This window comes from Sciurus carolinensis, chromosome 2 (genome assembly GCF_902686445.1).
Source record: "Sciurus carolinensis chromosome 2, mSciCar1.2, whole genome shotgun sequence".
Taxonomy (NCBI): domain Eukaryota; kingdom Metazoa; phylum Chordata; class Mammalia; order Rodentia; family Sciuridae; genus Sciurus; species Sciurus carolinensis.
The window spans coordinates 166,878,300-166,895,392 of record NC_062214.1 but is presented as its reverse complement, the minus strand read 5'-3'; the positions used below and the strand labels follow the sequence as shown (position 1 = coordinate 166,895,392).

Genomic DNA, 17,093 nt, shown 5'->3' with positions numbered 1-17,093 from the left:
AGAAAATGTTAAGAAAGCTTCTTAGCAGTTGATAATGAAAAACAATTATTAAGAAACTCTGATATATTTTATCTTGTAAAAGAAGGCTACTAACTAATTTGATCTCCACATAATAAAAACTTTAAAAGTTTAAGCTTCAAGATTATCTTTACTGTTAATATTCAGTTATTACATATTCTATAAATAAGGAATTCAATGTTCTCAGAGAATGGAACAAAGCCTTGTAGTTCACTCCCTGTTCACTCTCTGACTCTCCCCTTTGCTTCTGGTTGGCATGAGTAGTAACTCTCTAGTTCCACTTTCTATCCTGGTGTTGTAGCTTAATATGCAGACTTACCAAGATTCACTGAAATTCACATATATCAAAATTGATGACAGAGGATTTTGAAGTTAAAATCAGAGAAAAGTGACTACAAAAATAACAGCAGAATATTTTCAGATATGTTCTTATTCCCTCAGTCATTTCTAGACCTAGGTTTTGACCTTTCAACCAGAAACAAAGACCATACAATGCAATTAGACACCTCCACTGATGCTTCTATTAGTTCTCTATTGCTGTGTAACAAATTACCACAAATTTAGCAGCTTAAAACAACACCCATTTATTATTTCAAAATTCTGTAGGCCAGAATCCAGAAGGGCTTGACAAGAGTTTCTCTGCTCAGGATCTCATAAGGCTGAAATCAACTGAGCTGGTCTCCTATCTGGAGGATGAGGTAAGTATTAACTTCTAAGCTCAATAAGTGTGTCAGTTTTTCATCACTGTGACCAAACACCTGTCGAGAACAACCTAGAGGAAGAAAAGTTTACTTGAGCACATGGTTTCAGTCCAGTCAGACGACTCTGTTGCTCTAGGCTTGAGGTAAGACAGAACATCATGACAAAAGGGCATAGCAATGTAAAGCAAAGGGAGGATGAGGAGCCAGGGACAAGACATGCCCCCAAAGGCATGCTCCCCAGTGACCTATTTCTGCAGCCACAGTCCACCTGCCTACAGTTACCACCCAGTAATTCACTCAAATTATTAATCCATCCAATGAACTAAGTCACTGATTAGGTCACGGCTCTCATAATCTCATCATTTTTACCTCTGAACATTCCTGCATTGTATAACATGAGCTTTTTGGGGAGACAACTTGCACCCAAACCATAACATTCTGCGCCCTGACCCCTAAAAACTCATTTCCATTTCACAGTGCAAAATGCATTCAGTCCAGCTCCAAAAATCCCCATAGTTTCAACAGTTCCAGCATTGTTCAAAAGTCCAAATCCAAAGTCTTATCTGAAACTCTAAGCAAATTCATGGTTGTGAGTCCCCACAAAAAAGTCAAAAAGTGAGTTCCATGGTTCCAATATATAATGGCACAGGGTTAACAATACCATTTCAAAGGGAAGAAATAGGGGCATATAAAGAAGGAATGGGACCAATGCAAGACTGAAACACATCTGGGCAATCAAGTCCTGTAGGTCCACATCCAGCAACTGGGACACATGGTGGGGAGATGTAATCTCTAAAGGAATTGGGCAGACCCATCTTGACAACCTTGCTAGTTGTAACCCATATGACCTCTCTCTTAGGCTGGCTCTGTCAGCACCTAGCACCTTTCTTCAGCAGAAGTTCCACATTCTCTGGCATCTTTTAATCATAGGTGTCTTCACTGCTGCTTCAGCTTTCTTCCCAAAGCTTCACACTTCTCTCCCTCTCAGGGGCTACCCATAGGAATTCCAACCCTCAATACTCCTCATCTCCCAGGCCTTCCTTTGAAAACTCAGTGGAAGCCTTCACAACCCTTTAATTCCAGCATCCCATCCTGCATTTCTGCAGAACTGGCACATGGATCATGCCAAGGTGTGTCACCAGCTCAAGCTGTAGCCAGGTCCCCTTGGCCTCTGAGTGCCTGGGGAGCAGAGCATGGTATAATGAATGCTGGGGAAATAATTTTCCAGACAACCTTGTGCAAGCAGGGTGCCCCAAGGCCTCTTCTCAAAAGAGGTTTCAATTTTACACCCTTGAGCCTACTATGGCTAGGATCTTGCTGATTCCTGAGATATCCTCAAGGCATCTTTCGTACTGTCTCAGTGTAAAGTACTTAGCTTCTCTTTAGTGGTGGTAATCTCTTCAGCCACCACATCTTCCTTGACCCATCTTACATGTTCTTTTCTGGTTAAACTGCAAGTTTTTAAAATCTTTATCCTCTGATTCCTGCTCCCAATTCTCAGAGAACACAAGGCTAAAAGGCACCAGCAATACCCGTGCCACTGCCTAATTGCAGTACTGCCTTGAAATTTCCTCCTTCAGATTAATTAGTCCATCACCTTTAAATTTAGCCTCACAGAAAGTCTCAGGACATAAGCAAAATATAGACAAGTCCTTTGCCAGAATATAACATGATTGGCCTCTAATTCCCCAAGGAGACCTTAATCATCTCTGAAACCTCATCAGTACAGTTTTTACTGTCCACATTCTTATCAGCATTCTGGTCTTCTGAGCTCTCATCAGAACTGCCCATTAAGCTCTGCTTACAACATTCTAAGGTTTCTCTAGCCTGCCCATTCAAACTTTTCCAAGATCCTCCCACAAACTGGTTCCAAAAGTTTCTGAACCACATGGTCAGGTTACTCACAGCAACATCCGCACTCCTACTACCAATTTCTGTGTTAGTGGGTTTTGTGTCACAGTGATCAAAATACCTGACAAAAACAACTATGAGGAGGAAAGGCATATCCGATTCACAGTTTCAAAGGTTCAGTCCATGGTGGATTGACTCCATTGCTCTGGGTCTAAGATGAAACAGAATATCATGGTAGAAGTGTGTGACAAAGGAAAGCTGCTCAGCTCATGGTAGTAAGGAAGCAAAGAGAAAGTACAAGGAGCAAGATATATAATCCCCAACGGTATGCCCCCATTGACCTATTAACAGTAGTCACTACCCACCTGCCTACAGTTGCCACCTAGTAATTTATTCAAATCAAATGGATTAATCCACTGATTTGGTTACAGGTCTCATAATCTGATCATTTTACCTCTGAAAACTCCTGCATTGTCTAACATGAACTCTTTGAGGAGACACCTGACATCCAAACCATAACAGTCACATTGTTGGCAAAATCTACTTCTCTACAGCTGCAAGTCTACAGTCTCTTTATTGCTGGCATCTGAGGGCCCCTGGCAGTTTCTGAAGGCCACCTAATTCCTTTTCACATACCCCGCTTCACCTACATACCAGGAAATGGCATCTCAAGTTCTCCCCATGTTTTGAATCTTTTTGTCTTTCCCTTTTTCTCCACCAGAGAAAGCACTGCTTCTGACAGCTCTTGTAATTAGATTTGAATATTCGCCCTATCCTAAAAGTTACTGTACCACATAACATACCATAATCATAGGAGTGACATCTCATCATACTCACAGGTTCTAGGGATTAGAGCACATCACTCAAAGGTCACTTCAGACATTCTGCCTATTACAATGTCTCTGAGAATTAAGATTCAGAGCCTTGATAAATTAAGGTCTTTTAAAGATCATATGCATATATGTGTATGCATACATATGTGAGCATTTGTAGTCCTGGTCCCATGGGATTGTGTATATATGATAGCTATCCTCTAAGACTGATTCAGTGATCTTCATCTTTTGTATTCATGACCTTCTACAGTCCCCTCCCACACTGTATTAGGTTTGTCCTCACATCTAATAGAACACAGTAGAAATGAAGGTATGTGATTTCTATGGCTGGGTCATAAGAGACATTATCAGTTCTATCTTACTTCCTTGGATCATGTCCTATGGGGAAAGTCAGCTGTCACAGCATTAAGACACTCAAGCAGTCCTGTGGAGAGGTTCACATGACAAAGAAGTGCCAAAAGCCAGAACCAACTTCCCAACTATGTAAGTGAGCTATCTTGAAGGCAGCTTCCCCAGTTCCAGCCAAGTTTTCATATGACTTCGGTCTCAGTTAATATCTTCACTGCAATCCCAGAAGAGACCAAGACCACAAACACCCCAGTAAGCTGTTCCCAAATTCCTGACTCACAGAAACTGCCTGAGATACTACTTATTATTGTTTTAGTGACTTAGCTTTGAGATGATTTGTAAAGCAATATACAACAAAAATATATAGATATAAATATATAAATATTAGAGGTATATAATTTTAAAAACAAGTAAGAAAAATCCTAAAATGAAAGAATCACAGTGCTTATTAATAAAAAATCAAATTAGTAAAAAAAAATCATTTTTTGGGGGGGAGGACACTGGGGATTGAACTCACGGGCACTGGACCACTGAGTCACATCTCCAGCCCTATTTTGTATTTTATTTAGAGACAGGGTCTCACTGAGTTGCTTAGTGCCTCACTTTTGCTGAGGCTGGCTTTGAACTCGTGATCCTCTGCCTTACCCTCCCAAGGTGCTGGGATTACAGGTATGCACCAGCATGCCTGGCTAAAAAATCAAATTTCTTAAATGTACTATTTTGATAATTTAAAATAACAAATGGCATACCAATTAAATACTCAAAAATAAATACTGTTCCCTGGAATTGCAATAACATTAAAAGTTCCTTATAAAGCAAGATTACTCCAGGATCATAGGGGTAAATGTGGAAGAGGCAATAGGAACCAAACACTATTTTTCATAAGCATTGTATAAGAGCTGAAAATAAAGAAAAACAAATGCATTCATCCAACTAACATTTATTAAGTACCTTCCACATATGCTAATACTCTGGGTGCAATAAGAAGGAAAAAAAACACATAATTCTGCCCACTTAGAATTTATTCTCCAATGAAGATATACATTAAATAATCAAACAACAGTAAAACTATAATGGTGATAAGTACTACAAGGAAGAGGGACAGGAGTCAGTTGTCTGGGAGTGCATGACAATTCTAAATGTCTTTATTTCGACATAGTAAAATATCTAAAAATATGTAAAACAAAAAGTAATATAACTGATAAAATTCATCATCTACAAAATAGAACAGGCTTTCTTAACAACCCTCACTAAATCAGTATTAGGTCAGTTTGAGAAAAAATAAATAAAGATAAAACAGACGTACACAATCCAAAGAAAAACTTAATTTAATTGTCACATAAAGACCACCAATTATCAGAGAACCCATGCTTTTCAAGCACACATGGAACATTCATAAAAGTTGATCACATATTTAATTTTTTTAAAAAGTCTCAAGGACCCTTCATCTTACAGAAGAAAAAGTAGGTCCAAATCTTCAACATGTCGGCTTAGGATCAGACTTCCTTAACAGGACTCCCATAGCACAAGAAATAAAAGCAAGAATCAACAACTGGGATAGATTCAAACTAAAAAGCTTTCTCTCAGCAAAGGAAACTATCAGTAATGTGAAGAGAGAGCCTACGGAGTGGGAGAATATCTTTGCCACTCATACTTCAGGTACAGTACTAATTTCCAGAATGTATAAAGAACTCAAAAAACTCTACACCAAGAATACAAATAATCCAATCAACAAATAGGCTAAGGAAATGAACAGACACTTCACAGAAGAAGATCTACAAGCAATCAACAGATACATGAAAAAATGTTCAAAATCTCTAGTAATAAGAGAAATACAAATCAAAACTACTCTAAGATTCCACCTCACTCCAATTAGAATGGTGATTATCAAGAATACAAGCAACAACAGGTGTTGGCAAGGATGTGGGGAAAAAGGTACACTCATACATTGCTGGTGGGGTTGCAAATTAGTGCAGCCACTCTGGAAAGCAGTATGGAGATTCCTCAGAAAGCTTGGAATGGAACCACCATTTGACCCAGCTATCCCACTCCTTGGCCTATACCCAAAGGACTTAAAATCAGCATACTACAGTGATGCAGCCACATCAATGTTCATAGCTGCTCAATTCACAATAGCCAGATTGTGGAACCAACCTAGATGTCCTTCAGTTAATGAATGGATAAAGAAACTGTGATATATATATATAAATACAAATATATATATATATGTATATATATATATATAATGGAATATTACTCAGCCATAAAGAATGATAAAATTATGGCATTTGCAGGCAAATGGATGAAATTGGAGAATATCATGCTAAGTGAGATAAGCCAATCTCAAAAAACCAAAGGACGAATGATCTCGCTGATAAGCGGATGATGACATATAATGGGGGGGTGGGAGGGGTTAGTGTTAGGGTTAGGGTTAGGGAGGGGGGCAAGAATGGAGGAAGGAAGGACTGTATAGAGGGAAAAGAGGGGTGGGAGGGGTGGGGGGAAGGGAAAAAATAACAGAATGAATCAAACAACATTACCCTATGTAAATTTATGATTACACAAATGGTATGCCTTTACTCGATATACAAACAGAGAAACAACATGTATCTCATTTGTTTACAATAAAAAAAAAGTCTCAGGGAACTTTAGTGAATCAATATCATGCCAAGTTCTCTGACAAAACTTCAACTAGGTTAATAATCTAACTAAAATTAAAAGATTTTAATTAAACTAATTAAATAATTTAGAGATTTTAATTAAATAATTTAGAGATTTTAAAATTACAAATAAGTCAAATAAGTAGTCATAAAAGAAATTTTAAATATCCTCAGGGCTAAATGGAAATAATAATACTACATATCAAAAGAATGCTTATACTAGAGGGGAAGTTCAGTGATACAGCACATACCCATCAAGTTTGAGGCTGTAGGTTCAAACCCCAGCAACAAAAAAATAAAGAATGTAGCAAAGGAAATTCAAAGATCAGAGTAAAAAGAAGAAAATTAATGGATTAAATGTCTAATTTAAGAAGTTATAGGAAAAAAAAAAGGATAACCCCAGAAAAAAAATAGATGGAAGAAGATAATAAGCAAATAACCACAATAAATGAAGTAAAAGACAAAGAAATTAAAGGGCCAACAAATCTGTAACAAGATGGTTTTGGGTTTTTTGTTTTTGGGTGGGGGATGGTATCAGGGATTATACTCAGGGGCACTCAATCACTGGGCCACATCCCCAGCCCTATTTTGTATTTTATTTAGAGACAGGGTCTCACTGAGCTGCTTAGCACCTTGCTTTTGCTGAGGCTGGTTTTGAACTCACGATCCTCCTGCCTCAGTCTCCAAAGGTGCTGGGATTACAGTCGCCACTGCACCCAGCCAAGATGTTTTTTTTTTTTTTTTTAAAAAAGGGAGAAAGAAGACAAAGTAAGTAATAATGTAAATGGAAAGGAGGACAAAACTACATATAAAACCAGATTTAAAAGTTAGGAGAATACAACAAATAACTTTATGATAATAATTTTGAAAATTTAAAGAATATGGGGGGATCCTAAAAATATCATTCAGAAAAACCACTCAAGAAGAAAGAAGAAGCAGAAAACCTATGCAGTTATATAATCATTAAAGGAACTGAATTCTTCTTTCTTTTCTTTATTCTTTTTTTTCCCATCTCCTCTAATTTTTCCACAAAGAGAATAATAAGACCAAATTTTCAGGCAAGTTCTACCAAATTTCAGGGAACATATAATTTTAATCATCGGCAAACTATTACACAATATTAAAAAAAAAAAAGAAGCTACTCTACAATTCATTCTCCAAACTAACATATCCTGGGTTTTAATTCAGGCAAAGACACTACCTGAAGGAAAATTAAAGCTCAAAATCTTGTATAAATATTGATATGAAAAGTCTTAAATATTAGTAAACTGAACCCAGTAATTCATTAAAAAAAGATGAATCATTCCCAAATGATCTATTCCTAAGAGCAATAGTGACTTAATATTAGAAAATCTGTAAATGTTACTTGCCACATTATTAGATCAATATAGAAAAATGATCATTTCAATTAATACAGAAAAAAAGCACTTGTTATACGAAACTAAATTAGCACTTTAACTAGGAAAAGAAGAAAACTTCCTTAACTCTGATTAAGGATTCTTGCCTTAATAAAAATAAAAATAATAAAAATCAAGGTTTTTTTTCAAAACTCTTTAATTGGAAATAATCTTCAACTTTCAGAAAGATTATAATAAGAATAAAACAGGGTACCCATACAAATTCATTTCTCAGATCCAGTTACTGTTAAGATTCTGCCTCACTTGCTTATCATTTGCTTGTCCTTTCTCACCTCCGTGTGTACATGTGTATGTATATGTGAGAGAGACAGAGATAGTGTGTAGGGTGTGGGGAGGATGATACATAAATATTTTTCTGAACCATCTGAGTTAGTTGCATACATCAAAGTAATTTACTAAACACTTCAGTATATATCCTAATAAGTATATTCTCTTCTATAACCATAATACAGTTAACAATTTTAATAAACTTAACATTGCAAAAATACTTTGCTGATTTTTGTCAATTGACACTTATTAAATCTCCTTTTCGTTCTTTTTTTTTTTTTTTTTTGGGGGGGGGTGGGAGATGTCGTACCAGAGATTGAACTCAGGGGCACTGGACTACTGAGTCACATTCTCAGTCCTATTTTGTATTTTATTTAGAAACAGGGTCTCACTGAGTTGCTAGTGCCTTGCTTTTGCTGAGGCTGGCTTTGAACTCTCAATCCTCCTGCCTCAGCCTCCTGAGGTGCTGGGAGTACAGGTGTGCACCACTGCACCCAGCCCCTTTTCATTCTTGATGAAATACAAGATGAGCATTCCTTTTAAGATAGCCCACTATTATAAAAATCATATTTGCTAACTTATTGTATGAACAATCCAGTTAAAAGGGAATTTCTTAAAAAATAAAGATCCAGGGCCAGGTAGGGTGGCATATGCCTGTAATCCTAGCAATTCAGGAAACTGAGGCAGAAGGATTACAAATTTAAAGCCAACCTCAGCAATGGAGACCCTGCCTCAAAATGAAAAAATAGAAAAGGCATTGGGGTGTAGTTCAATGGTAGGGAAGCCCTGGGTTCAATCCCTATTATCATAAAATAAATAAATAAATAAGTAAATAAAGATTCAGGATAGACAAATACACCAAGAGAACCAGAAGCACACCCACACTTATGTTTGAAACTTGATGTATAAAAGGGATTCCATTAAGAATCACTAGAGAATGCATATTATTCAAAAAGAGGTGCTAAAACATCAATGATTTTAGGGGAAAAAATGAATATCCTTATGATCTGCCAGGAAGCATAAAACCTCTTAAATAGGACACTGAAAAAAATAATCATGAGAAGACTGATTCATTCAACTACATTAATAATATCTAGCTACTCAAAACATAAATCAGAGACAGGCAGCAAGGTGGTGCCTGCCTGTAATCCCAGCAGCTTGGGAGGCTGAGGCAAGAGGATCATTAGTTCAAAGCTAGTAAATTAGCAAGACCCTAAGCAACTCAGTGAGACCCTGTCTCTAAATAAAATACAAAAAAAAGTGTTGAGGATGTAGCTCAGTGTTAAGCATCCCTTCATTCGATCTCCAGTACAAAAAACACATAACCAGAGAAAATGGAAAGATAGGCAAAATAAACAGTGAACAGTAAAAAATAGTATCTGAAACACATAGCCACTATAATCAATAAAAGATAAAGTCAATTTTTTAAATGAGTGAACCTGAGTAAGCAATGCACAAAAAAAATATAAAAACTAGCTGTACATTATTTTTTAAATAAATACAGATGCTAGGAAAAGAATTGAGAGTCCAGAATTAAATCCTTACATTTGCAATCAATTTACAAGATAACACAATGAGGAAACATTTCAATAAGTGATTCTGGGAAAATTCACATGCCAACAAGAAAACCTTAAAATCCACACCATAGTCTCCTATCTTGTAACCCACACCAAAAAAATTAACTCAAAATATATCAAATACCTAAATGTACAATCTAAAACTATAGAACTTCTTGAAGAAAACAGCAAAAATCTCCAAGTCCTTGGAGACAACACCAAAATCATGATCAATTTTTTAAAAATGATGAAATGAACTAAATTAATATTAAAAACTTTTGCTCTTCAAATGCCATTACTAATGAAAGAGACAAGATAAAAGACTGAGAAATCACATATCACATATCACATATTAAAGGACTTAATCCAGAATATATGGAGAACTCTTACAACTCAACAAGAAAACAGCCAATTTCTAAAATGGGTAAAAAACTTTAATAGACACTTCAGCAAAGAAAACATAGGAATAGCTAACAAACACAAATAAGCATTTGTTTTTGTGGAAATGCAAAATGAAACCACAATGGGGCTGGGGATTAGCTCAGTGGTAGAATGCTTGTCTGGTATATGCCAATCTCTGGGTTCAAAACTCAGTATACAGAGAGAGAAGAAAATACCAAGTGTTAGTGATGCTGTGGAGAAAAAAAACATCGTGTGTTCTGGTGAGAATGTAAAATACTATGGTCACTTTGGAAACCAATCTGGCAAATTCTTAAAAATCTAAACATAAATATTTTATGATATGGTCATTCTACTCCTAGGAATCTACCCAAGAAAAATAAAAACCTACTTCCACACAGACATATTCATGAATGTTCACAGAAGCAATATTCTTGGTAGCAAAAACCTAACAATCCAAACATCTATCAACTAATGAATGGGTAAACAAAATGTGCTATATCCATAAAGTGGAATACTACTCAACAATTAAAATGAGCACATTACTTACACATGCTACAACAGGTATTTACCTAAAAAGCAAAAATCATGCTACATGAAAGAAACTAAACATGAAAGGTTACAAATTGTATGAATTTATTTATGTAAAATTGTTAGAAAACAAATTTATAGAAGAAAAAAAGTACATCAGTGGTTGCCTAGGGTTGAGGATAGGGTCAGAATTAATTGTAAATGGGTATGAAGACAATGGAAATGTTCTAGAATTTAATTGTAGTAATGACTGCAAAACTATAAATTTACTAAAAAAATCACAGGATTATGATTACAATGGTTGAATTTTATGGCATTTAATTATACCTTTAAAAACTTGTTTTTAAAAATATCCAAATCCTTTTGAAAGCTCATTAGTAATTAGGAAAATGAAAATTAAGATCATAAAGATGAACAGAAGTCTGATGATACCAAGGTAAGAAGATACAGGCAAGAACTTGTGACTGACAGGAGTGTAAACAGGCACAAGTACTCCAGAAAATAATTTGTCGAGCCGCAGTAGCTTCGGCTGCTGCTTTCAGGCTGCCGCCTCTTTAGGGGCTTCTCCCTGAGGAAGCGCGAATGGAGGACGCCAAACACCGGGCATTTCCAGTCATGATTGTCCAAGTGATGATAATCACATGAGAGCATTCATTGCTGCAGATGCCATTTGACTCATCAGAGAAAATATGTTCAAAAGAAAACATCCCTATGACTACATCTATTTCTTTATTAAATGGCTTGATGGATTTCCTTTACCCTGATTCATACCAAAGCTGTCCTTTTCAACCAAAGCAAGAAAGGGTCCTGCATGAGTCAATCCCAGAATGCCATTTTTACATCACCAACAGGTGAAGAGTAGCAATCACAGAGACTCGGAGAGCATCACTGATGTCTGCTCCAATGAGGATCTCCCTGAAGTTGAGCTGGTGAATCTGCTAGAGGAACAGCTACCACAGTATAAGCTAAGAGTAGACTCTCTCTTTCTGTATGAAAATCAGGACTGGACACAGTCACCGCAGCAGCAGCAGCATACATCTGATGCCCTCTCTCCAGTCCTTGCTGAGGAGACTTTCCGTTACATGATTCTAGGTACAGATAGAGTGAAGCAGATGACCAAAACTTACAATGACATTGACATGGTTACACATCTCCTCGCAGAGAGGGATCGTGATCTGGAGCTAGCTGCTCGAATTGGACAAGCTCTTTTAAAGCGAAACCATGTCTTATCTGAGCTGAATGAAGCCTTGGAGGAGCAACTGGGACAAGCCTTTGATGAAGTTAATCAGCTGCAACATGAGCTATCCAAGAAAGATGAATTACTTCGAATTGTCTCCATTGCTTCTGAAGAGAGTGAAACTGATTCTAGCTGTTCTACACCTCTTAGATTCAATGAGTCCTTTAGCTTATCTCAAGGTTTGCTACAGCTGGACATGCTACAAGAAAAGCTCAAGGAATTGGAAGAAGAGAACATGGCTCTTCGATCCAAGGCTTGTCAATTAAAGACAGAAACTTGTACTTATGAAGAGAAGGAACAACAGCTTGTCAATGACTGTGTTAAAGAACTTTGTGAAACAAATGCTCAGATGTCCAAAATGACTGAAGAATTGTCAGGGAAGAGTGATGAACTGATTCGATATCAAGAAGAGATCTCCTCACTCTTGTCTCAGATTGTAGATCTTCAGCACAAACTTAAAGAACATGTTATTGAAAAGGAAGAACTAAGACTTCACCTACAAGCTTCCAAAGATGCCCAGCGACAACTGACAATGGAGCTACATGAGTTACAAGACAGGAACATGGAGTGTCTGGGAATGTTACATGAATCCCAAGAAGAAATAAAGGAACTTTGTAGCAGGTCTGGCCCTGCCCGCTCATCTCTACTTCTCCCAATCTTATGGAGCTTTTACTGGGGAATCTCTGGCAGCTGAGATTGAGGGGACCATGTGTAAAAAGTTGAATTTGGATGAGGAATCTCTCTTTAAACAAAAAGCCCAACAGAAACGGGTATTTGATACTGTCAAGGTTGCAAATGACACATGGGGCCGCTCTGTCCCATTTCCAGCCCTGCTGCCCATCCCAGGCTCAAACCGTTCCAGTGTCATCATGACAGCAAAACCTTTTGAATCTGGTGTACAGCACACAGAGGAAAAAACACTCCCAAACCCAGGGAGCAACTTGGAGGAGGTTCCAGGGCGCTCTCAGTCAGTGAGCCAACCAGAGCCCTCTGAAGATAGTGATTTGGCTACAGCACTGCATTGCCTTAGCCTGAGTCGACAGAATTATTTAAGTGAGAAGCAGTTCTTTGCCCAAGAGTGGGAACGGAAGATCCAGGTTCTTGCTGACCAAAAAGAAGGGGTTAGTGACTGTGACACTCCCACAGAGAGCCTTGCTTCTGTTTGCACCGACCAGTCAGAGATCACAGACCTCAGCAGTGCCAGTTGCCTTCGAGGCTTTATGCCAGAAAAATTACAAATTGTCAAGCCCCTTGAAGGATCACAAACTCTACATCACTGGCAGCAGCTTGCTCAACCAAACTTGGGAACCATTCTTGATCCACGACCAGGCGTCATTACTAAAGGGTTTACCCAGTTGCCCAAAGATGCCATCTATCACATCTCAGATTTAGAAGAAGATGAAGAGGAGGGTATCACTTTTCAGGTTCAGCAGACTCTTCACGTGGAACAGAAACCCACAGTATCCAAACCAGTAACAGGGATCTTCCTACCACCCATAACTTCAACAGGTGGAGCAGTTGCAGTTTCAACCTCAAACCCAGGAAAGTGTCTGTCATGCACGAACTCGACATTCACCTTCACCACCTGTAGGATATTACATCCCTCTGATATCACTCAGGTTACCCCTAGCTCTGGATTTCCTTCGATATCCTGTGGAAGTAGTGGAAGCAGTTCATCAAACACAGCTGTGAATTCTCCTGCCATGTCCTATAGACTCAGCACTGGTGAATCCATCACAAACCGTCGAGATTCTACTATAACCTTCAGTAGCACCATGAGCTTGGCCAAACTTCTACAGGAGCGCGGCATCTCTGCTAAAGTGTACCACAGCCCAGTTTCAGAGAACCCCCTTCTCCAGCCTCTTCCTAAAACCCTGGCTATCCCTTCCACACCTCCAAATTCCCCATCTCACTCACCATGCCCTTCTCCCTTGCCCTTTGAGCCCCGACTGCATCTCTGAAAATTTTTTGGCCTCCCGTCCAGCTGAAACATTCCCCTAGGAAATGTAGGGCTTGAGACCTTCCCAGAACCCTCCTGATGTGGGTCAGTTGAAGATGAACCTAATGGACAGACTGAAGCGACTAGGGATAGCCAGAGTGGTCAAGACCCCTGGCACCCAGGAGAATGGAAAAAGCCAAGAGGCAGAAATTAGTCTACAAAAAACAGATTCTGCTGTTTATTTAAATTCAGGAAGCAGCTTATTGGGTGGACTGAGGAGGAATCAGAGTCTTCCAGTCATGATGGGTAGCTTTGGTGCCTCTGTTTGCACCTCCTCACCCAAAATGAGTATCCTGAAGGAGGACTGAAGCTTATCATTACCTGACCTCTTGTACAGATTAGCACATGAAGGATAGATACGCACTGATCAAGCAATCTGGTCTGACTTGAGAGAAAAGGAATGTTGCAGAAGGATTGTGAATGTGGAGAGGGCAGTGGAGGCGTGGAAACAAGATTAGGCTGAGGTCCTTGTGGATGAAGTCTGGTAAATTGAAAGTATTATCGAATGAGCCATTAGTGTTTGAAGACAGAAAAGAAAGGCTTAATACACTCCTTCAGTTGAGTTTTCTTGTCTTGAAAATAAAAAGTGAATAGAAAACAAATTCAGTAATATTAGAACACAGCAGAAAACTGAACTTGCTGACACCTTTACTTCTAGTGAGCATAGCCAGAAGAACCTGCCTAGAAGGATGGGGACAGAAAAGGAGAAACATTGACGTTGCTCAGAGAAAGCCCTTCTGAAGAGTTGGTGTGGTAACCTCAGTCTGTTACTCACAGTAGCGAGATGCCCAAATGTTACTGCTAATGTCTGGTTAAATTATGTGTCCATCTAATGGTGTGCTCATAGCATTAGCAAAACAAGGAATCTTATCTTTTTCATTAGGTCATAAGTTGAGACTCCTTTTTTCCTGTTTTCAGGTCTTTGAGCCACTGTGAACTCAAACACCATCAAATTCGATTGTATTAATGATTACTGAAAGCTCATTTTTAAATTTGTATTTTTATACAACATCCAAACAAAAAAACAAAATGTGGGTAGGGATTGGGAGGAATTTACTTTAAGAAGAAAAATATGGGTAAATTAGAACCAAGAAAACTTGTTTTTAGAATCTTTTTTGGATAATACAGTGGCTAAGGAAGACAAACATCAATTGCATGTCTTTCGAATTTCCTTGGAGGCTGGAAGGGGTTAAACCAAAAGTGCAATCGATAGGAATTAGGTTATGTTGTATATTTATATATGCAAAAAATTTTTTGTAAGGAAAGTTGGTCACAACTTTTTCCAAAGTGCGCCATGCATATTTTTATTGAAAGATGACGTATATTTGCACAAAAATTCTCAGGCACATTAAATTATTATAAACTGAAGCAAACCCCCCCTCCCAAAAAAAAGAAAATAATTAGTCTTGATTCTGCAAAGTTACAAATGTATGGGCCTAGCCTACAACCACCAAATCCCTCCAGGGCAGATATCCTAGATACATGTCACATAATAAATATTTAAGTTTTGTACACCACATATTCTCTGGTATAACTGACTCAACTTGTATCATACAACAACCACAGACACAATATAAACAAATGAGCATACCTGTGTTATAATAAAACTATACTTAAAAAACAGGCAGTGAGCCAGATTTAACTAACTGGGTCATAGTTTGCCCATTCCTGCTCTAAAGAAATACTTGAGCAGGTAACCCAGGAGACAAGTACAAAAAATTTATAGAACTTGTCCATATTAGCAGCAAACTGAAAACAACCTGAATGTTCACTCGCAGGAGAAAGGATAAATAAATTATGGCACATTTTCTAAATAGAATATGATATACGAGTGAGAGTGAATTACACTCCTGCTACCTGCAACATGGATATCTTAGACATAACATTAAGAGGAGGCTGGGGATGTGGTTCAGTGATAAAGAGCTAGCCCACCATGCATGAGGTCCTGGGCTTGATACACAGCACTACAAAAAAAATTTTTTAATTAAAATTAAACTTAAATTTTAAAAATGAGAATAAGTGGGAAAAGCAATTCATAGAAGAGATATATGATTTAATAAAATTTATAAGCAAAATGGGCTGGGGTTTTGCCTCAGTGATAGAGCACTGGCCCAGCACATGTGAGGCACTGGGTTAGACTCTCAGCACCACATAAAAATAAATAAATAAAGATATTGTGTCCATCTACAACCAAAAATATATATTTAAAATAATTAAATAAAATAAGCAAAAAAATAAATAAAAAAAATTTGTACCTCCTATGTATAAAAAGGTAAGGTATAGGAAGGTAAATACAGGGAATGGTAAAAATTCACAATGGAGTTTTCCTCCCAAAAGAAGGCCAAAGACATGATCAGGAAGGAGTCCATAATCTCTTTTAAAAGTTTTGGTATTGTTCTGGTTTTTATATTGGGACATAAGCTAGTAAAAGTTCAAAACCTATCCATGTAAGATATATTTAATCTTCTATGCACACAAATACACACACACACACACACACACATACACACACACAAACTGTATTTCTTTCTTCTCTTTTACTTTGGTGTGAGGACAGATTTATTACTACAATACATTATATACTATGTAACATACTATGACCATACTATGATGGTCTTTGGCAAGAAAACACTCTAACATAATGTATATTTTGGTATGAGTAAAGGTCAATGATCAAAATAAAGGTTATGACAATAAAAGTATGTACAGTAAAATTTACATGAGGAAAACAACAACTAAAGTTGGAAACACATGATAATGACTCTTGACATGATATGAAAACCTTGGCAAACCTATAAACTTGATCTGAACTATGATTACAAAGGGCTATTTGCAGATAGATACCTTCTGAGTAAGTGAAAAAGTTAACATTTGTTATAACTTGATTGAAAAGTTAAGAAACTCTTTCTAAAAAAATGGACAAAAAAATTGTTGTAAGAAAGTATGCATTAAAAAATAAAATGTATAAAATCCACATTAAATGTTATTATTTGTGTTCTATAAAAAAAAAAGAAAGAAGGTACACATATAAATGTTAGGAATCTGCCACATGTGACCAGTAGGAAAACAACAGCTAACAAAAGTTCATTTTCAATGGTACATTGACCACAATTATTTTAAAACTACAGTTAAAAAAAAAAAAAACTCAGATATTAGAAAGACATTTCAGTTCACCCTTGGATCCAACACAGTTTATAACAGAAAGAGAAAAAAACTTTATTACTTGACTTGATTTCAAAAGACAACATCTACTAAACTCATACACTATTGCATTA

General features: G+C 37.3%; 2 protein-coding genes across 5 annotated transcripts in view; one reads left to right on the top strand and one right to left on the bottom strand.

Moving 5' to 3' along the window:
• Positions 1 to 17,093, bottom strand: part of Rad51b (RAD51 paralog B) — a 634,368-nt gene that overhangs the window by 598,545 nt on the left and 18,730 nt on the right. The window lies entirely within an intron of this gene.
• LOC124976160 (trafficking kinesin-binding protein 2-like) lies at positions 11,394 to 14,126 on the top strand. Its single transcript, XM_047538987.1, is given in 4 exon segments — positions 11,394 to 11,440; positions 11,442 to 12,453; positions 12,455 to 13,773; positions 13,775 to 14,126. Coding segments are annotated over 4 exon segments (2,730 nt in total).